This window comes from Linepithema humile, chromosome 2 (assembly GCF_040581485.1).
Source record: "Linepithema humile isolate Giens D197 chromosome 2, Lhum_UNIL_v1.0, whole genome shotgun sequence".
Taxonomy (NCBI): domain Eukaryota; kingdom Metazoa; phylum Arthropoda; class Insecta; order Hymenoptera; family Formicidae; genus Linepithema; species Linepithema humile.
In genome coordinates, this window is record NC_090129.1 from 1,718,603 (window position 1) to 1,740,260 (window position 21,658).

At 37.4% G+C, this 21,658-nt stretch overlaps 3 protein-coding genes across 8 annotated transcripts in view; 2 read left to right on the forward strand and 1 right to left on the reverse strand.

Moving 5' to 3' along the window:
- The first annotated feature begins 3 nt into the window (after window positions 1-3).
- On the forward strand, window positions 4-4,774 carry LOC105677505 (nuclear protein AMMECR1-like). 2 transcript variants are annotated; one of them, XM_012376166.2, is made up of 4 exons: window positions 4-365; window positions 1,171-1,281; window positions 1,369-1,574; window positions 1,701-4,774. In XM_012376166.2, exons 1-4 carry the CDS (start codon window positions 154-156, stop codon window positions 1,865-1,867), a joined length of 696 nt encoding a protein of 231 aa, XP_012231589.1. In that variant the 5' UTR covers window positions 4-153; the 3' UTR covers window positions 1,868-4,774. The 2 variants fall into 2 exon arrangements, with proteins under 2 accessions (XP_012231589.1, XP_012231591.1); XM_012376168.2 differs by having other exon boundaries at window positions 154-365; window positions 1,678-1,838.
- On the reverse strand, window positions 4,560-8,368 carry LOC105677506 (transmembrane protein 126A). 2 transcript variants are annotated; one of them, XM_067350502.1, is made up of 4 exons: window positions 7,692-8,368; window positions 5,429-5,600; window positions 5,202-5,330; window positions 4,560-5,115 (listed from the first exon to the last, which is right to left on the reverse strand). In XM_067350502.1, the coding sequence occupies exons 1-4, from the start codon at window positions 7,718-7,720 to the stop codon at window positions 4,882-4,884; spliced, it is 564 nt and encodes a 187-aa protein (XP_067206603.1). In that variant the 5' UTR covers window positions 7,721-8,368; the 3' UTR covers window positions 4,560-4,881. The 2 variants fall into 2 exon arrangements, with proteins under 2 accessions (XP_067206603.1, XP_012231592.1); XM_012376169.2 differs by lacking the exon at window positions 7,692-8,368 and adding an exon at window positions 5,782-6,091.
- Window positions 8,369-15,163: 6,795 nt separating this feature from the next.
- LOC105677475 (very long chain fatty acid elongase 1-like) overlaps window positions 15,164-21,658 on the forward strand; it is a 123,372-nt gene continuing 116,877 nt past the window's right edge. Inside the window, exon 1 of one of the 4 annotated variants that reach the window (XM_067350480.1) lies at window positions 15,164-18,033. In XM_067350480.1, the coding sequence (XP_067206581.1) occupies window positions 17,931-18,033 (103 nt within the window). In that variant the 5' untranslated portion in view covers window positions 15,164-17,930. The remainder of the gene's footprint in view (window positions 18,034-21,658) is intronic. The other 3 variants (XR_010888755.1, XR_010888754.1, XM_067350479.1) reach the window with 3 other exon arrangements.

Sequence of the window (21,658 nt, forward strand, 5' to 3'; positions counted from 1 at the left end):
CGCGCGCGGCACGGCACGCTACACGACACGACGACGGCGGCGACCGCGACGGGAGGACGAGAGTGAGACGCATACGGGTCGTAGACCGTTCGGGTATCCGCAGTTTGGGTCGCAGTGGTCGAAGACGACGGCGACGACGATTGAGAGGGAAACATGGCTGCTGGCTGTTGCGGTACGAAGAAGCAAAAGTTAAACAACAACACCGCGGGAGTACCATGCAACGGCACGGCGGTGTTAAATGGCACGCGTATACGTAATACGCCTATCGTGCAACCCGAAATGGGTTTCTATTGTTTCGATGTGCTCTACTGCCAACTGCATCAGCTTGATCCACCAAAACCGCCCAACTTCAGCAACGAAGCATTGTGAGTAAAACCATTGGCGAAGTCATCCCCTAGTCAACCAGTCTCTCTCCCTCCCTGTCGCGATTATGCGTCGTGAGCTGCGTCTCTCTTTCTCGCACTCGTGACTTTCCCTATACACGATTTTTCGCCCCGCCAACCCCTTCTCCTACGTTGAAGCATCTTTTTTCTCTGTTGCCGTCCTTTTTCTCCCACCACCCACGCTAGTGCACCTCTTTGTTCCGAGCCATTCTCACTTTTGTATTTTCAACCATTGCCATTGCGGAAGAGGGAAGGGAATAAGCGAAGAGGAACGTTTGTAAACGCCCTCTCCATAACAGATGCTACAAGATGATTATCTTATATCTTGTATTTTTGAAACTTTTCGTTCGGTGCAGCTCGTGTCGAGGTTATGTGAGACGGATACGAGTATAGTTTTTCTTTGTACTAGTTTACCAAAATGTAAACTGGAGCACGGAATCCGTCTCTCTGTTGTTAGCGCGCTCAACTCCCTTTGATCTTTCATAAATAGAAATCAATACTTGGCTCTCCTATGCATCTTTATCCTGTTTTACTCTTCTGTTGTTTAGAAGATAATTATTGATTATTAGTATGATATTTTAATGTTTTTCACATGAGTATGTTTAGAGATAACAACATAAACATATCGTTTATTGATTGATTTAAAAAGAAACTGATTATTAACATTTTGTGCAGTTTATAAACATGGTTGCAAGACAATATAAATTCAGCTTAGCACAGATTTTTTTTTATAATGAAAGATGAATTTATTAATGTAATTGACAACAGTTTTTCTATGTATTCCTAGTCCTTTGTTTGTAACATGGACTATTGGCAAAGATATGCGACTACGTGGCTGTATTGGTACATTCAACGCCATGCACTTACATGCAGGACTCAGGGAATATGCTACTACTAGGTAACATATATATATATTTTTAACATTCAGTTCAGTTTCATAGCTGAAATTTTGAATCGTGCTTTAAAAGAATTTTATTTCATACAGTGCTTTCAAGGATTCGCGGTTCAATCCTATAACACGAGAAGAACTTCCACGCTTACATGTAAGCGTTTCTATACTGCGGCATTTCGAAGACGGCGTGGACTACTTAGACTGGGAGATAGGAGTCCATGGGATTCGCATAGAGTTCCATAACGAAAAAGGCAACAAGAGAACTGCTACTTATTTACCTGATGTTGCAACTGAACAAGGTTTGTAGATGTGCACATGTTGTACTATAGATAATTACTAATTCGTTTATTGACCCTCACATTTTTCTCGAATCTTTTCTAAATGCCCAGTTTGGTTTATCAGATCGGTGCATTCTGTCTGCACAGGTTGGGACCAGATTCAAACAATAGATTCGCTACTTCATAAGGGAGGTTATAAAGGCTTAGTCACACCAGATATTAGACGCAGTGTGAAGCTGACGCGCTATCAGAGCGAGAAGATTACTGTAAGCTATCAAGATTACATGACACATTGGCATAATCGAAGATGCTAGCAGCTGGCTTGGGGCCCTATTCAGAGGCCCCTACCTTGCCAAACGTCTGGCACGTTTTGTTATAAAAATACTGCTGATACAGTTAATACATCTTACCAACAATACAGTACTACTCAATATAACTCTTTCATGGCCAATCAGCAGCATTCGTTAGTTATGGTTCAGCCGAATCATCCAACGTTTATACACACACTTCCGATGCCACCGATTCCCTCAGTCGTGTTACCTATGCAAAACTATCCACCATTCTGATAGAATTGCGTGTATCACATGTTTTGTTGTGCTGCATTGTTATTCTTTACGAATTTTTGTAACACAGAAAAGGGAATTCAATGAGCTGCGAAAAGTAATACGATAATTCGGAAGGTGGCTGTTATGTTCGATCTTTTGCTTAAATTGGTGCTTACTTTGTTCAGTAGCATTTATTCTTTGTTTCTGTATTTCTTTTTTTTTTGTCTTCTCTTTGTTTCTTGTTGTGTAATATGAAGAAAAATATCTCTGCGAAGAGAATACGATTTTAAGTATGGTGGCAATGTTCTTCCAAAGTCATATTTGCTGTAAGCATAATGATATTATCGGCTATAGACATGTGTATAAGGTAGATTCTTGTTCTCGTATTGTACAATTTTATGGTTGTTAAATTGAAGATAATAAAAATAATCTATTTGCATGCAACGATGTAATCAAGTTCAGTTTGCTGTCTAATGCTTATTACTCTTGACTAGCCAATTATAATAAAATGTAAATACTACAATTAGCTTTGCCATCATGCTAGGACATCTGCTACTCATAAAATTGATATCTGCAAACGAGTAAAAAGTTTCTAAATACACAATAAGTCTATATAATTAAACGTGACCATATTAGTCCATCCATTTGATAATGCACAAATTCATCGTGGCCGCCTGTTTATATCACCTTTATCATCAAAGGCAGATGTACATTATCAGCATATTTGCGAAGAATTAAATATTTTTCAATTTTCTTAAAAAAAATAGCCAAAAATTTAATTAGAATAAATTCTATAAAACAGCTATTGTTTAAAACATACATAAAGCTTATTTCCTTTCTAAGATATAATCATTAATTATTCATATTTAACACTTGATACAATAATACTGTAACGTCTAAACAGAATTTCTTTGCATTAATGGTATAAATAAAAGTTTTTCTTTCATTAAACTACTATTGCTATCTATCTTGTACTGATTTATGTGGGCACTGATTTTTTTCATCCAACTATAAATATATCGTTGGATGAAAAAAACGTATAATAAAATATCTAAAAATGATGGGGATACATTGTATAAATTTTTAAGGCTGCATATTTATACCATTCCTACAATGAAGTTTAAGACATTTAGATTATAGTCCAAAGTTTTATTACAGCGAAGGATTTTTTACACTAACAACGATAATTTAATTGACAATTTCACTTGTGTCTACAATTTAATATAGTTTTGATACAATTTTATTTATAATAATAATTTTAGAAATTGTTATTATAAATTTTTCTCAATTATTTCTACATGAAATAAATATTTTTGATAATTGTAGGATGCAATCTTCACTGTAAATAAACGATGGACTATTACTACACTAATAAAAAAAATATTAGGTATATATTATAGGTGTAAGACATTAACAAAAATGACGATCTCATTGTGATGTTGATTGCTGTACAAATCATGATATTTAATGTCATGGCTCATGTTCATTATAGCATCTGAAAAAATTGGTTCCGAATACTTAAAAGTAATTCAAGTATTATGGAAGAAAGCAAAACACACTTGCGTATACTGTAAATCTGCAAGCTGCAGTTTGCAATTGAATTATGACTAAAAGCGAGTAATGCGTTGATGGAAAAAAGTAGCACAAGAAAAAAGATATACTGGAATAGTTTGTGAGTATATCTTAAATGCGTGGTACGTTGAACAGCATATAAATAGAAATTCTAGCATATTTTATATTACACCATTTTGCTTCTTAGACTTTGCGGCTATACGATAGCTGCTTTCATTCACTGCCAACATAATCATTGTTGTAGGTATTATAAAAATCCTACTCCCGAAAGAATAAACAGTCCACGTTGTTGTATTTTGGTTGAATCGATGCATTAGTATCAATGTTATCTTTTATATATCTTATTACATACACATAGTTCCTGGGATCTCCTTGCTACTCGGGCCCCTGTATGACGTCCAGTAAACTGCCAGTAATATACTTAAACTTTAGAGTAGTTGGCAAATCAAAATTGCGCTCACTTGTGCCCAATTTAATTTTAGAAATCAAATCATGTAAAATTTTTTTCTAATTAAAACATTTAGAACATGTAATATAAGCAAAATAAGGGTGCTACATTTTCTTTGTCGGATAAAAATTCAAGAAGTTTCCAAATCTAATCATATAAAGTTCCAGTAGTTTGTTTAACATAATAGAAAAACAAAACAAATCGTAACTTTCGTGTATTACATATTGGAAGCTTGCATTGAATACTTCCGGATTTACATGATAAAAGGTGTATTCCATTAAATTTACTATTTGCTTCAGCCTATAAGAAAATCAATAATATAAAACATGAGTTAATACACACCTTTGATCGTAAATTGAACTTATATATTAGAGTCAACATTACAGAAAAATTGTCTTAAATTAGAAAAGCTGTATATACTATTAATATTTAAACCAGCAATCTTTTTAAACAGTTTGAAAGCGTTTATTATCATAACAAATCATATGGTGCCTAGATACTGGATTAATTTTGAGAAAGGGAAATAGTATGTGTAACTACTATGCGTAACAATACTCTTGGTAAAAACAAGAGCATCGGTGAATGATTATAAATAGACATCTTATAACACTAATGTCAATAATGAAATAAAAATACATTTTATATTCTACAAACTATTACAGCCTTTCTTAGTGTCCTTATATTATATATAATATATACAATGTAGTTAACTTCATATATTTTTTTATTTACTAACACATAAAATTTGTTTTCTTAAAACTTTTTATTGCACATGTAATGCATCTTTGTTTTCTAGTTTCATTATATATTGTATATCTTTTATACGGATAAAAGATTTGATTTGTAAATATGTTATAACATTAGCTAGCAACACGTGAAGGGTGAATAATGTTGCAATTTTGGGAAGCATTGGTTTATAAGTTGATGAAACGATTTTAAATATTCCTTTCATATCAGAATAATGTGGTGTGTTAAATACTCCACTGCCACTGGTAACCTGTCAATCAAGTATAATAAATAATAATAAATTAAGATTTCATGTGATTAGTATCATAAAAATAATAGGAAAAAATTCATACATACTGCGAAATTTGCGATTGGTGTTAGCATTAGTGGCAGAACCAGTCCGGTAAAAGTTTGCAAGATTGCAGCTTTGGATTCCAAACATAAAGGACAAGTAATGTCTAATAACAATAGTTTTCGCAGGATGACCTGAAAAATATATTATATTTTGCATCATTCCTTATTACGTCAAATTGCTGATACTTTTGGTCATTTTAATACAATGAATTTTTACTTGCAGGTAGTACCTCTGAATATGAAAGAGATGTTGTTATAGCTGGAGCTGCTGTAAGACCTAACATCGTGGGAAAGAGACCATAATCCCGTAATTTTAATTTTCGCCTGAATCGCAGATTAATGTAAGCACCTGTGAATGATGCTGCTCCAGCCAGTAAAGCACGTCCATATAGCAGCACCCATCTAGGTTAAAGATTTATTATTTTATGAGGATATATCGTGAGAGAGGTGTACAACTTCTCATATAACTTGAATGACTTTAAGTAACAAATAATTATCCAAAGAATATTCGTACAAATGCAAAGATGTATTTTGCTATTGAAAAACACGATAGTTTGATATAGAGTATTTTATGGTTATGTACACATCGCTCTGTGGTTTCCAGTTACGAATGATTTCCACTTCTCTCAATAAAACGTCATGTTTTGATAACACTCCTTTTACATCTTCCAGGATACGTGCTTTTTGTTTTGTATCCATTTTTTCAGTCTTCACTTTTGCAAAAGCATGGACAGAAAATAACCTGTACAACCATATGATACCGGCAGGTTATAATGCACACTCGGAGCAATAGTCTTTTCTTCGCACATGTATTTTTAATATTTTACTTCTTTCTCTTTCTCGCAAGAAAAACACTAAAATAAATAAATCAAATTGTGTAAGTCAGTAACAAAAGTTACCTATTTATGGAACAAAATATTGTCTAATTATATTTAAAGTTGTTTCAACGTTTCTCTCTCTTGTTTGCACATATAATGTGTGATACATACATATCTTAATGTTATTTTTGGTATTACAATCATATAAAATATTTTATTTATTATAATTTATCTGTTATAATTATACAATATATTTTAATTCATTTACTATTTGGATTGTCATATATTTGATAAGACAATTTTAATTATATTTTAATTATATTATAATTAATTATTGTATTTTTGTTTTAAATAAATGTTAGCTTTGTTTTATTGTATTTTCTACATTTATTTTTTTTGCTTGTCTTTTCTAAAGAAAAAATGTATACTCATTTCATAATAAGCGCGAAAACATGCATGAACAAACTCAATTACTGCAATGTTATTGGTTTGATTTTTTAACTTTTCAAGAATTATTATTCGATTAACTTCAATTCGATCAAAGTCGGTTACATTAGGAAACGTTTAACGATGGATGGCGGAATTGCATTCGCATCGCATTGTACTTTTCGTGGTTTTTACTGTCTAAAAGTGAATCGCGTGTGATTATCGGAAGTGTTTCATAAAGTGCTCGTAAGTAAGCATTGAATAATTGCTACTTTGCAATACTATCGCGATTTCGGCATCAGTAATGCATCTATTCGGAATCAATCGAAATCTTCGCGAAATTTGACGACGAAGTATAATAAAAGTTTAAAAGTAGATTAGTGTCGGAAGTATCGGAAATATAGATATGTAGCTATATATTATGATAACTAAATTATTGTTTTCACATAATAATTAGAAATTTATATTATTTTATTTATGTTATTTAATTTTACGGATTATTTTAATTGTTGTCGATATTGATGACCATTTATCACACGAGTAAATATTTATGTTATATTATGCTGCCATAGATGGCAGCAATTACAGCTCTGATTAGTAGCGCCACATTTAGTCGGTGTTTCGAATTAATTATCAAGTGCAAAGCCTTGGCCGCGAAGGGAAGGTACGAAACGTTTATAAATATCGAACAAGCGTCGCATAGTTACAGTTATATTGATTTAGATTCAGATTACATATCATTCAATATTTCGAAAAGAAAGTAAAGTCTGTCAAGGTCTGATAGTGATTTCGAAATTATTGGAAGTTCTACTTATAAATGTTCTCATACATACTTACTTGTCCTTCATATCGGAGTTAGGTTATGAAGGCATATTCAGATTTATATACGTGCATTTAATTCATCTCATTTTTATACTGTGTAGTTTGTATAATTACACATTCAGTAAAAAACACACAATTTTGTTAAACCAATTACATGTATATTATTGTTATTATATTTGCATATCATGAATAACGCTAATAGATTTTGCACTAAATTATCAATTTAAAAAAAATAGAATTTCTAACATTTATTTATCTATTATCGTTTATTGATTGAATTAACGTATCGCGATTTCTTATATACATTATTGAAATGTTCTGGAAAGATAATTCGTATAATTAGCGATAAACATAATAATATATCTTATAAAAATAAGCGACGCTCGTTCGAATCGCAAATGCTCGAGTGCGGCGGTTGAGAGCATACTTGAGACAAAAAACGTCGGACGATAGCATGATTATCGGGTAGAGCCAGGAACAATCGAATATCGACGGCGTACACGAGGGGGTTGTTTGCGCGGTGGTGTAGCGCGTGACGGACGCGCGAGCAGTGACGTCACATAGCGGCTGGCGGACCAATCCGGGCCGGGAATTTCACTCCTGCCAGCCAGTCGGTTTTCCGGCTGCTAGACCAGGTGGGACGCCATATTGCTCGTGGCCGAGTGGTGGCGGCGGCCGCCTGTGTGTGTTTATATCGTAGTTACGCGGTTTCCGCACGTTTCGTACGGGCCGTCGCGGCGGATTCTCGCGAGTGACATTTCGAGTGGTGCGCGCGTCTGCAGACGCAGTGTACGAAACACGGCCCGGTCGTTTATCAACGTGATAACAACAGTGCTCGCGACACCGTGCGTGATTCTTTCGCGGAAGCGTTCCGGATATCTCGAGCGCCCAAGTGACAGGCCGACATCGGGCAGTCGTTCCTCGTCGTCGTTCGTGCCGCTGTTTCGTGCCGTGTCGTCTCTCTCTCTCTCTCTATCTCTCTCTTTCTCTCCGTGTGTTGGACTGCTCCGGAACATCGTTCGCTCTGCATCTGGAGGTGCCGTTTTCTCATCACTGTTCACTTTCTGCGAGGATCACCATCAAGTGAAAGATGCCAGTGCGTAAACAAGGTGGTAAGCTCGTACATGTTTCACCAATGTCAATTGAATCGATGTATTATACGTTCGTCCCTCTGTCTGTCGATCGAGAGCAAAATCGTGCAGTGCAAGTTGCGCGGGAGGGGCGGACTGCGGCTTGTGCGGGTCACTCGGTCAACTGTCATTCGGGCTGACAGATCGCGTGTGTCCTTCTCCTCCCTGTCCCTCCTGTCGTAATATCGTGATATCGTTGCTTCGATATCGAATCGCGCAACCTTCGGGAATTCACGAGCGAGGGATACTCTCGATGGTCGCGTACATTAATTAATGGAATAGTCAGGTGTTCAGGCAGGTAGTCGCCGTTTAAGTACTGCGCGCTGCTCCTGTGACCTTGAATCTGCGCATCGTGCTAATTGATAATCAAAAATGATATTTAGGAATGTTTTTCTCGATGCATTCTCGACGTAATCGCGCGAAACTCGTCGGAGCATTTGGTCACGTGTAATGACCTTTTTTCGGAACGGAGCGAGAGGTTAAAGAGGATAGCGCGCAGGCGGTCTAATCTCTCTCCTTATCACTTATATGGATCACATGAATTACAGTGACGAATTTATTGTAAAATAAAACGTTGTACGCGGCGCGCGCGGACGCTGTGCTTCGTGTATTTTTCGCTACATGTACGTCACTGCGACGAAAAATGTAAACTGTGTGTTCGTGCAGATGTGGAAGTTGTACGAAATCGAATCATGAACTACGCGTCACGTGGCAACTGAAATTGCCAGTTAACTGAACCGTTACTTTATCATACGCGATCGGAATTTTTTTAACAATTTTGCACAAATACTGTCAATAAATGTAGCTCGTCAAATATTATTACATTTTATTTCTCGTAATTTAATAATAGAAACAGTAGTATGTAGTATATCATTAATAATTAATAACCAATATTTAATGATATGAGAATATATCGCATTTGCTATCGATTTACATTACAATGTTGCAAATATTTAGATTAGAATTTTGCTATTGCTTGATATATATGTTGTCAGTTTTTTTATTAGATAAATTTTATTGAAAAATAAACATTTGTCAATCGATGCAGCTGGGTTTTAAACGAAAATATGTTATAATACAGCTACTAATTTCAGATACATTTTTATTTTCGCGATTATATAAGCTTTACGGGAAGTTGACCGCGATTGTTCTCATGCCGCTCGATACTTGCACGTGGACTGCAGAGACGATATCGGAAACGAACGTTCGTCTTCTCGACGAGAACACGATTTTCTTCGATGTAGGCCAGCCTGGCAGCGTGTTGCAATAATCGTGCCGTCGTCGCGGCATAAGCCGTCGGTCGGTGTTTGAACAGGGGCCAAGAAAACGCAATAATTTCGGCTCTAGGCGAGGCTCTTTTGCCGCGGTTATGCGACGAGTAACTCACGGCCATGGGCTCGGTCACCGCCAGCGTACCGACGATTTTGCTCTCGAAATTGCACCGCGCTCTTGGTCGCTTTTAAACGACGGCATATTTTAGCAAGAGCTCTAAAGTTAACCTTGCTCCATAATTGCGAGAGATTCCAGTTTTTTGTCGTCGGCTCTTCTTGTCGGCGTTAGAACTTGTTTTATTATATGTGATCTGTCATAAAATAACATTAATTGCAGGATTATATGTGTGTGTGTATGTCGCTACATACAGATTTTTATCTTATACTTTCAGCAAGTAGTTTAGATATAGGATTATGTGTGTTTATATAATTTTAGTATATTAACAAAATTATTTGTCGAGCTAATGCGCTAAAATGATAAACATACTTATCTTGCTTATCTTTTTTTTCTAAAATTAAAATGAAGAATATTGCGAGCTATGAAGACAAATACTTGTTAAATATCTTTTCATTTCTTGCAAACTTGCGAAAGTGTTGTTGTTTTTGTTTGAATAACTTTTGCGCCGAAAGTGGGCTACTTTATTTTTGTAGAATTCGTAGCTTAATGTCCAGTCGTAATTCACTTCGGTCGTTTAATTAGAATTGCGTAGCGACGATGTATAGGTGTTTGCTTAAAAGCGCGTTTCGTAGCTGCGGCGCGTAAAGTTTAAAGTGGAATTTAAACTTGTCGTTTGGTTTAAATTTAACTCCTTGCTTAAATCGCGAGAGCAGGCAGTCGCGAGGTCTCGAGAGTCACCGGAATATATTTAACGTCGAATCAATGTTTAATTACGCTATCGTCGGGGGATCGATCGTACTACAATGGGTATCTTTAAGTAGATTCCTCGAGAAGTCGGAAGCGAAATTTTAGACTTTGCTACGAAGCCGGCGCTGAAAATGGGAAATTGCTTTTAATTTTAGAGTCAGTTTTTCTAAAATAGTTTTTCTAAAAATTATTTTTAATATAATTTTTTGCAATAATTTTTTATTGCTGTTAAACCGATTAATAGCGAAATTTGCAACATATATAAGGCAATTGATAATATTTTTGTTATATTTGTTAGATGTACAGAGAGAATGTACATGCACTGTCTCTGTGTGTGCGTGTCAAAGAATAAGAAAAATATAAATAATGAAAAAACGGTGGGATTTCTTAGATAATATGTAGTTTATGATGCTATATGAAGTTGTGCGGTTCTGAGGTTAATCCCAGGATACCACGTGTTTGCGAGCGTGGTGCAGCGCGTTGAATGGTCTCGCGCGAAAAATCGATATCCCTGAGTTCGGATGCCCCAACTGTGCTCTCGCCATATTTTGCAGCGAAAATCTCCTACGAGCGTATACATCACATCGCTGAAGTTTACAAATTCCTACAAAACGTTGTTTGGACTAGCGATCGCATTAGAAAACACATTGTGCGGAGACTAGCGATTGTGTAGTAACACGTGCTGCGAGGAAACGAGGTAGAGGTAAAGGTAACGTATTGATTCTTTTCAGCTATGAACTTCTGCATATGTAGGCCACGGTGTATGCAGCCAGAAGGGCATTCGGGCGTAAATAGTGTTAACGCTAAAATAGATACATTTATTGTTGAAGCGATCGTGTAACTTCGACGAGTCAGAGATATTTTTTACGATTTTCTTTTTCTAACGCGGAAAAATTTAAAAACGCTTTTTATATCGCTCGTCAATCTTTAAATAAAAAATTTACATTTTACGACTTTTTTTATCAATTGTTTATAGCTGTTTGGAATTATGCATTATTTTTACACGCAAAATATCTTATTTAAAATTATGTATTTTTTTTTCGTCAGTTGCACTGCAGTCGTAAGCCGTTTTGTAAGAATTTGATTTTTTTTACTTTTAACTTGGCGAAACGTTCCGGTATGCTTCTAATTTGTAAGGCGAGACATGCAGCAAGGCCTTTGCGATAGTTTTCAATTTCTGCGGTGCATGCGCTTTTGTAAACGAACTCGCGAAGACGTAGAGACAGAAACGCAGATGGTTTATGACTCCGGTAGGTCGCTTAGCTCGACAATCTACGAGTCTTATATATTTGCTCGCACGTGTACAGTGCAGGTATTTACGTACAGTATACGATTGCACGTGATCTTTCACCCCTTCATCGTCTAATTGGATATCGTATGTTATTCCATGGCAGCCATTATATATTTCACTCCAAAATATATGTTGGAAATTTCTGAAAGGTCTCATTTCATTGGGTTATAATTTATTGTTAGTTTGCGTCATCTCTGTTATCGTACCGTTATAATTTTCATTAATTCTATTTTTTAATCTTTCATTAATTTTATAATCGTATTAAAATTGTTATTTGATTTAGAGTGGAATTGGTTGATTTAAAATTAATCGGGTATAAAAAACATTTTTATATTTCATAAATCTATTGTTTGAAATTTAAGAGTCAATGTGCTATTTGTAAAATTTTTAAATCTAACATGAAAAAACTACGACATTATTAAATAAAAGGATATATTCTCTCTTTCGGTGTCAAAATATAAACTTTCCGCCGCTTTCGATAAATTTGTGAACCGCAAAACGATTTTATCAAATTAAGTCCACACGGAGATTGTGAGCATTTTATGTACGGACCCTTTGTTCTCATACAATGTATTACTTTGCCTTCGTACATGCACCTGGCAGATACATGCTTATGTATGATAGAAAACGCGGCAATGAAGGACGAAAGAGGAGATGACGTGCCTGATAATGAGAGCAATGAATGGGAAGTGGGGCGAGAGCTTATGTGCTCTTCCCAGAGCAGAGATGTGTTCGCCGTTTCACAGGAGCTTAGTTATTTACCTATGTACGTTGTATATAAATGGGCGGCGTAGGTGCCTCGGCAACCCGGTTTGTCTGTAGCTATTGGCCGTATTTTATAGCGCGATCGCGTATCCTAGGAAAAGTTTTGTTACTTTCGACTGGAATATTTCCGTGCAAAGTCTTTAAACTACACGTTGTGTAGTCATACACTTTCATTGCAACTGTCGTTTGTGACAATAACATTTTTGTGTAACATGATCAATATTGCTGTACGATAAAATATACAACATATTCTTTAAAGATAATTCTACAATTTCGTGTCAAATTTTTTAACTTTTTTAGCTTCTATCGCGTAAAATTTTTTTTATGTATATCGCGTGTCCCAGACCAACCGTATTACTCGTTAATAGCAGATTCCTGAGATCATTTGAAAAATTTTTATATTAAAATGTCGAAATAACAGTAATTTTTTAAATGCAAAGTGTTTAAAGTTGATTAATTACATTGTCAAAAATTTATGCGCTTAAGCATATCGCATATTGATTTTTATATTCTTACCATACAAGAAATTTCAGAAATATGCTATTAATTACGGTTGATACGATTAGTTTGAGACACTTTGCATATTTTATATTATTTTTAAATATATTCTCTTAATTTATTATTATTAAAATAAAACAATTGGATTGACTTATCGGTACGATGTGCAGCAGAGGAGTTGTTCACAAGTTATTCTGTAACATACAAAGTACATTTTTTATAGCAGTGTTTAAAATAATTATTTGACAAGTAATTATTACGCACATTAAACTCTTTACTCATTTCTTTCTTATACAAATATCTAATAAAAGCATTATATTTTTATATTTAATAAATATTCAAAATTGCAAATATTTTACTGAAAGATTTTATTGAAAAGTTAGTGCCAGAATAGGATAAATTTATTCTCGACGAATAATAATAAACCGTAAATTCACTGAACAGGTACCAAAGAAATCTCATTAATTGTATATGAATTATTAATACTTGCAAGAGTTTGGATTTCCGTAACACTTCTAACAATGACGCTCCGTATTTTCATCATACGACGGTAACATATTTCGGCGAGCTTCATAATAAAGCACTGCAAAGCCCCGTTGTCGCAAACAACAGCTACTATACGGTGTACAGGTTGGCATTCATTATATTCAGTCTGATGACACTCGTCACCATTGTTCTCAGCGACGTCGTCGATCGAGAATAGCATGTTGGCTCCATTCTTAACTTGTCGAAGAAAATAGACTTTTCAGCGAGATTTCTAGCGAGCGATAAATTAAACACGTGCCTCGTTATATCCTCGTTAACGTCCACCTCATCCATCTTTGAAGCATAAGTCTCTGTCGCGGGAAAGTAGAAATCGCGCGAATCTCCGTCGTGGATTGTCTCGAAACGGGCTTTACAAAAACTCGCCATTTTTCTGCAGTTTTTACAAAGTTGCGAAATATGATATTAATTTTAACTCTGAATCTTTTTAAGTTGAAACGTTTTGCGACAAACTGACCGGTACAAATCCACCGTGGCGTAAGTTATCAGAGCTTGGTTGTATTTAAATGAATTTCGATCGTTCTCAATTAAAAGCTAATTACGAAGTTTTCGAAGCCGTCGGCTTCGGTGATGCATCGGTCTCATCGGCATCGGGATAATCCGCGGGATTAAAATAAATGCGAAAGCGATGTCGACGGGAGGGGAGGCGCGTTAAATTGAATCCCGTGCACCGTTCTGGCAGCTCGAGGAACACACCTATTCGCAGGTGCGCCCGTACGCCGACGGCCATGCGAATTTCGCGAAAACAATTCGCCGGTGGTTTCCGGCCGCGCCGCGCGCGGAGTTTGCAGATATTTCATCGCATTGGTTTCTACCGTCAGGCCATCGTGCATCGGGGTTAACCGACCTCGTTAATGTTCGTTCAAGCCAGCAAGTATGCGCGTCGTTCCGCCTTTCATAACTTCCCTATCCCTTTCCACTTCGCTTTCTAAAGCCGCTTGCTTGTTCGCGATATTAATTTCGGGCGGATGCAACGCGATTAGGCATGCCAGACTGTGATTTTGTTTGGACTTTCGATTTACTTTGCAAATTGGATAACAATTAACTCGACGGTGTATGAATAATATACGATATGGTTCGTGAAGTTGGAAGAATAGAGACGAGAGAGAGCAAAACCGTAATGCAAAATTCAACGCTTTGGAATTATTGAATAATTTTTGTCACTCTTGTGCGCCGCAATTATAATCGTTCTTTTAAGCGAGATCCGCTGTGTATACTTTTGAGAAGAAATATTCAACTAACGGAATTTCGATTTATCGAAATCGGATCGGCATTTTACGCTGCAAAAAGTTGGATCGATTAACAATAACTTATGTATCTGCGCACGTCATGTGCGATGACAAATCATACCGTCGTGTCGTAAAATTTGATAAAGTAGCGAACTGCGCTGAAAGAAAAGTGTTCGCAAAGTCGCAAAACGCACACGAAAAGATCGACAAACTGTGGATGGGATGTTGGAAGGTAACTTCGGAGCAGAAGGGTTTTTCATGTCCCGGCATTATTGGATGGGACTCTTGGCGAGATTCCCCTTGATCGAACTGCAAATCCGAAGAAAGCGGTCAGAGTTGATGATGATCGAGAATACAGGGCTGTCCCTTTGAGCTTTGCAATGTATTAGAGTCGACACTTTTGCATACTTTTCGTTTCGGAAGTTTCATAATAACGAAAGGCAAATAAGAGATTTATTTTGTTTTTATTTTCTAGGAGATTCTATAAAATCTTATTTTTTCATCCATCCTCATCATTTATCGCGTCGTCTTATAATTTGAATTAATCTTTTTTTATTTAAATACACGTAAAAAATTGGTGGGAAAATAGTGATTTTATTGTTACATAATTTATGTTGTAAGGTGCATGTAAAAAAATTTTATTCCGAGTTTACTCCGAGCTTATTTTGTAACGTACTTGAAGTAACGTTGTCAAGATTGATGTCGAACATTTCCTTCGGAGAACCGAACGGCGAATGTGTGCTGCGGATGGAGTGCCGCGCGAGAATTCGATCGCTAATGGACGGTGCATTTGCGGAAGGGATTCGTATTGATTAATATCAAGGCGAAGCATGGCGAAATCAATAGAATTATTCGTGTCGCAGACATTATCTGTGACGTGCCCTGATGGCGAACCTAATTGTATATAGGGGAATAATGTACGCTTATACATACGCATGAATTTGCCCGCGTTCGTATTCGACGGCAAACGATTAACACAAGCGTCACACACAATGGCAGGATAATTCCCGATTGTGCTTGGATATCGATTTATTGTTACTAGCCTCATTATTTGCCTATATACGTCGCAACATACGCTCGAAATCAAATCTATACGCGTGACATTCTAAACGTGCCGCAAATCACAACGCTTAAGCTTGTAAATTATTACCGTTTACGTCATACATCATTTGTGTATTATTAAATTGTTTAATTATAACACCGGTTATACAATTGTTCCCATTGCACCGGTGTACTCGTTACAACGGAGTGCTTTCTTTCGGAGTAGCGGCTGGTTCGACCAGTTCGTATATTGCTCCAATTATTATTGGCCTCTTCCACCGCTACCGGGTTATACTAGTTCCGATATATTTGGCACTCTAGTCGTGGCTGCCAATTAGTATCGATAGTCTGCGTCTCGAGACTGTGGTCCACTGAGCATTGCTGCTGCGCCACGTGGTGTATGTCCGCGTATCGACCATGCCACTCATTTGTTACATTCACTATACACACTTACGCGACACGGCACCTACTAAATCTCGCACAAGCTTGTTTCACTTTCTTGATACGTTTGATCTTAAAATAAAATTATTTACGCAAGATTCAGCATACAATTAAAAAGCAAATAATTATATCTAATGCTTTATTTTATTTGTTCTTTTCGTTAGGAATTTTCTATAATTACAAGATAGTTAAATAGAGAAATGTCTCGATACAAGTATAAATTGTGGACGTATGTAAATTTATAAATCATGAATTCTATTTTTTTTTTAATTTTATTATTGATAAAGGAATATACTTTAATTTAACTTTTTTAATACTCTGAAGTCAATATTTTAGCAATTTAAACAGTAATATAGGATTTTTAATGACAGAAAAGTATGGAAATGTTTATTTTTTGCATAGGCATATGAGAAAAATTGCACAACACCAGTGCGGATTTCGATTTCCGTTTCACATACACACATCGCACATCCGATGTCGTGGGACGTCATTAAAGTCACATACACATGTATACACTTTTACACACCAATACACACACACATAAGTCTTTCTAATGTAGGACGCAGCCGACAAAGCTAAATTTAGGATAAGATGCAGCAGTCGAATCTCGAAGCGTGCCCACGCGTGTCGCTAACGCGACGACCATCGAAACGACTTTTTTTTTTCATTCCGCGCAAATCCCGTTCTCAGTCGTGAAAACCCTTTGATCTGTCCTGCGAGGATCCGCCTCGGCGAATTTGAAGAGAGAGCAACTCATCTTTGTCAGCGACCGCGACGCGGAAATCAGCGGGATCTGCGTTCGCGTAATCCTCGAGTGTCGCGTGTTGTCGCGAGTACCACGTGTTATAAGTACGACAAATAAATACGAACCGGCTTGACAGATCGCCAAGATGCACTATTGTTGTCGCTGATCTCGGGGATATGCATGTATCGTCGCGAAATTCTGGATTAAAATTTATTGAGGGCGAGAGACGATTCGCCCTAGCTGTGCGGAATGGTCGTGAAAATTTTGACATAATCGACGTGCAATTTTACTTTATTGTCGTGACGATGTAATTTCTAAAATATTCTTGCTGGCTTCTCTTTAGAGGACACTTATTTCGAGAAGCTAAATTTAGCTCTTTTGATCAATTTATTCTGAGTGAAAGAGTAGTTAATAAATTTCTTAAATTTATCGGAGGTATGCTATTCGTCGGCCGGCAACTCTTTTTGATAAAGTCGCTTGTACGCGTATGACAATATATATCTTTCCGAATGTAACGTGTGACAATATTTTGCGCTGACATTCTTTTCAGAGTAACTTGTCAAGCCGGCTGCTATCCGCTACGGTCGATGATCTCGACCAATTCTGTCGGACTCGTGTGTTTCTCGTAACTTTTTCACGGAATCATAAACTTTTTAAACAATTTTAAAAGTTGTAAGCTCCGAGTGAGCGATGAATTATTCAGTCGCATTTGAAAAGTTGAAACAGCGATTTATATTTAATCTCGTGCGATTTAATGTAAGATTTTCCGGTGATAAGCTATGAACTAATTCATTACTATGGAATAGAGAATTGCGCGTTAATCCACACGGTGTGCAGTATTTGCGACATGTGGGCGCCGGTGATATCTATCGTGTGGACTGTTGTGTATATGATGCAACGGAAAATAACATCAGAAAATCTGGACCATCAGACATTGAGAAATGAGAACGGTAAATCTCACTCTAGATCGTCTATTTTATCATTTGAATCCGATTTCAGGCAGATTTGCTTTTTCTTCTCGGCAATACGCAAGTAAAAACGTAAGAAAATAGAGTTAATCGCAATCGAATACGATATTACATTAAATGAAATTACAAATTAAAAAGAAAGAAAATATATAAACATCTGAATTAATAATGAAAGAACGATATAATATAGTTTTGTATAAATTATATTTCGCGTATATTGCGCGTAGTGTCGTTTAATGGGCGCTCATAATCTGACTGACATTCAATCACGATAGACTGAATGTTTGTAAAATTGTGCGTGCTTGGCGCAACGAAGCCGGAACGCCTCTTATACGGCGATAATGAAACAGTCGCATGCCACGTATGGAACTCGTTGACGGTTTCACAACGAAAGATTTACGAGCGGTCTCACAATACGCAGAATTCGGTTGGTAATACAAGCATGCGGCGAACGCCGCTATGCGACTTCTGTCTCTCGATTTCTGTGCTCGAAATGTAATTTGCATGATTTAGATGCAAGGTCACGTTAGGCTTCGCGAAATTCATTACGATACGAGACGTGTAATTCCGAACATTGAATTAGCGGATTAATTGGAGATCGGCTAGCCGTGGAAATGCACGTTAATTGTTTTGTGGTTTCGATATGTACATCGACTTTAATACGGCACGAGCCAGCAGTTCGCTTTGTTTAGCGTCTTTATTAAAGGAATGGATTTTATTGGCAAGGAATTGATGTCTATAATTATCGTACCGTCTGAAGCTTACTATTACGATTCATACTATTCGATTTCCATTTTGTATCATTTTACTCCGCGACTCGAATCTAAGTCAGTGTTACGTAAATTAACATTTGGCACTGTTTCAGATCGGTCAGTCTAACATACGTTTTCGTCGAAGGTCGAGAAATTTTCATACAATAGATTCAACAGTAATAGAATAAGTTAAATTCTACCAATTTATTTTAAGCTTGCCAATTTGAATAGTCCCTTGTTAAAAGTTTTCTTAAAAGAGAGTTGACATAGTTAACTTGTGTAGTTTTACTTTTTTTTATATTATTAAACAGTTTCTCGAATTTAAAAGTTATTTCACAGTGAAACAATCAAGGAACTTTACTAACAAATATCTTCTATGAACTATGATATATTCTACATAGATGTATTGAATATATTCCGCAGTTTGTAGATGTATTTTTGATCTAAAAATGATTAAACGTAAGAAATTTTTTCAATTCCCATTTAGCGTTGAAATTTTTATGTCTTATTTTTTCCGGTCCGATTCGTCATAATCTCATATCGCTCTCTCGCAGATGTTTCAAAAGACTTATCATCTCCGGAATGGAAATCAGGAAAACCAGAAGCAGATGAAGTTTAGGTAATGAAGGTGGAGGAGGTACGAGCGGCGTAACCTCCGTTAATTGAATAACGCTGCGCCCGCGTACCTAGAAAAGTACCCTAGACGTGCCTTCCTCTCCGTTCCTTCCTGTCCCCTTGCCGTCTTCATAGGCTTCCCGTTTCTCGTCATCTTGCGCGCCTCCCTTTCGTTTCTCTCATCTTCGTAACGTAACGAGACGACGAACCGTCGGTACGTCTGATTAACGGAATACGAATGAGTTCCCGCTCTGTCGAGAAATAATCTTCATACGACATCAAGTCGATTTGCGGTTGAGCTGGCGAAATACAATGGAACGTTAATTAAGAGCGATGAATTATCACATCTTATTCATTATCACGCGAAAATAAATTAGTTCTTCAACTTGAGAAAAGAAGATAATTACAAATGTAGTTCAATTGGTGATATAATTCTTTTTGCATCTTAGTTTCGATTTATTCGAAATAACTTGACGGCTTGTTGATTCTCGCGCAGTATCGAGATTAAACGAAGAGCGTTCTTAATTGCGCGATTTCAGATAGGATTCCGCTAGCGATTTGGCATCGATATGTGCCGGGTCAGACGGTGCTCACGGTTCACGTGCTCGTCACGAGTTCATGAGAGACAAGACAGCTGACGCGTTCGTCCAGTCCGTCTCGTCGCGTCGCGTCGCGTCGTCGCCTACCTTGCCGTCTGTTCCCGAAATTCGCCGGCGGGGTTACCCAGGCATGACGTAGATGCACGCTATTTTGATCGGCTCGTGACGTCGTCCTCAGGACATCCAAAAATAAAGTGTAGTGTAGCAAGATACTGGCTGCACAGTCTCTTCCCGAGTTTCACCTCCTGTTTCTTTTTTTTCTCTGTCCGAACGAGCGATGCAATCGTATCGTGTCACAGACGAACACGTCAACAATCTAAGGAAAATTTCAATTTTGCGTCAATGAGCAGATGATGTAATTCACGAAAGGTTTTGCAACGCGTCGGTAGAATAAAATCAGATGAAAAGTTTTCGCTTTCAAATTTCAATATCTTTTTCGAGCTTCGACGTTCATTGATGCGCATTGGCCTCGTGAAAGCTTCTTCCGAATTGATCGAGGGACGGCGCGGAAACGCGAATTCCATAATGACGACCGTCACGACAAGAAAGATCTCCAAACGATTCTGCTTTACGACGTTTTCGAGGCCTTTTATTCCCGCTGTCGTAAAATCGCATTATGCTCCCCAATAGCGGACGGGCGTTGCCGATCGATTCGCTCGATTGAGAACGAGGAAAAAAGTTCGCTGTACCGCGATAAATCTTAGTCGTCTATTTTCTCCCAGCTACTCTCGTAGTCGTTTTGCTCTTATTTCCGCGGTTAGTAGTTCGAGATCCAATTGAGCGCTCTCACTCTCCCTTTCGTTTTATTTATTACGATAAATTCATGTCCTTTTTTTTTTATAACTCTGAATTGAACTGAGCCGCGACAGCAGATTTCTGATTGTTAAATTTCATTCAGCGTCGCGCAGAATAAAAGATAACGTGATACAGTCGGGCAATATTCTCAGAAGGAAGAGATTAGAATTAAAAAGTAAATTAAAAGGACTTTCGTTTCGCGTAATAGCATTGAAGACATCGAGTCAAAGGTACATAAAGCAGAGAGCTTCCTTCAGGCGATTGTTTGAGTGCGTGCTGGATCCGAAGAACGCTGCGGGCGCAAATAAGAAAAATTTAATTAGCGCTCCGCTATTCCACGCGCGGCGGTTTTCTCTCCTCTCGGATAATGAAGTAACGCAGCCAGCCAGGTGGCCACTTGCGGACGCCGGCCGGAAGAACGGCACGGGGCAGCTCCGGAAAATGGTGGAGGAACGACGGTCGTTGGTACATGCTACGACTTTGCTTTATTTTCCTTTTCTCTCAAAGTGGATCTCGCTCCGTGGAACGATGGACGCTTTTTCGCGGCCGGCTGCATCAAGCCGGCTCCTTCTTCCTCTTCTTTGCTTTTCTTCTTTGCCCTGGTGCCACCCTTCGCCGTCCTTTCTTCCCTCCTTTTATTGCGTTTTACGTCCTCCTATATCTAGCAGGCTATATAAATATATTTCCGCACGGCAAACGACGGTTTTAAACTTCGCGACCTGCGCTCTACGCGCATTCATCCTTCATACGTAGACACGAGCGGGCTTCTTGTCCACGAGAAGAAAATTTAGTCTTTTGCATATATACTTATAGCGACTATCACAGTAAGCTGATTATAGTAAAATT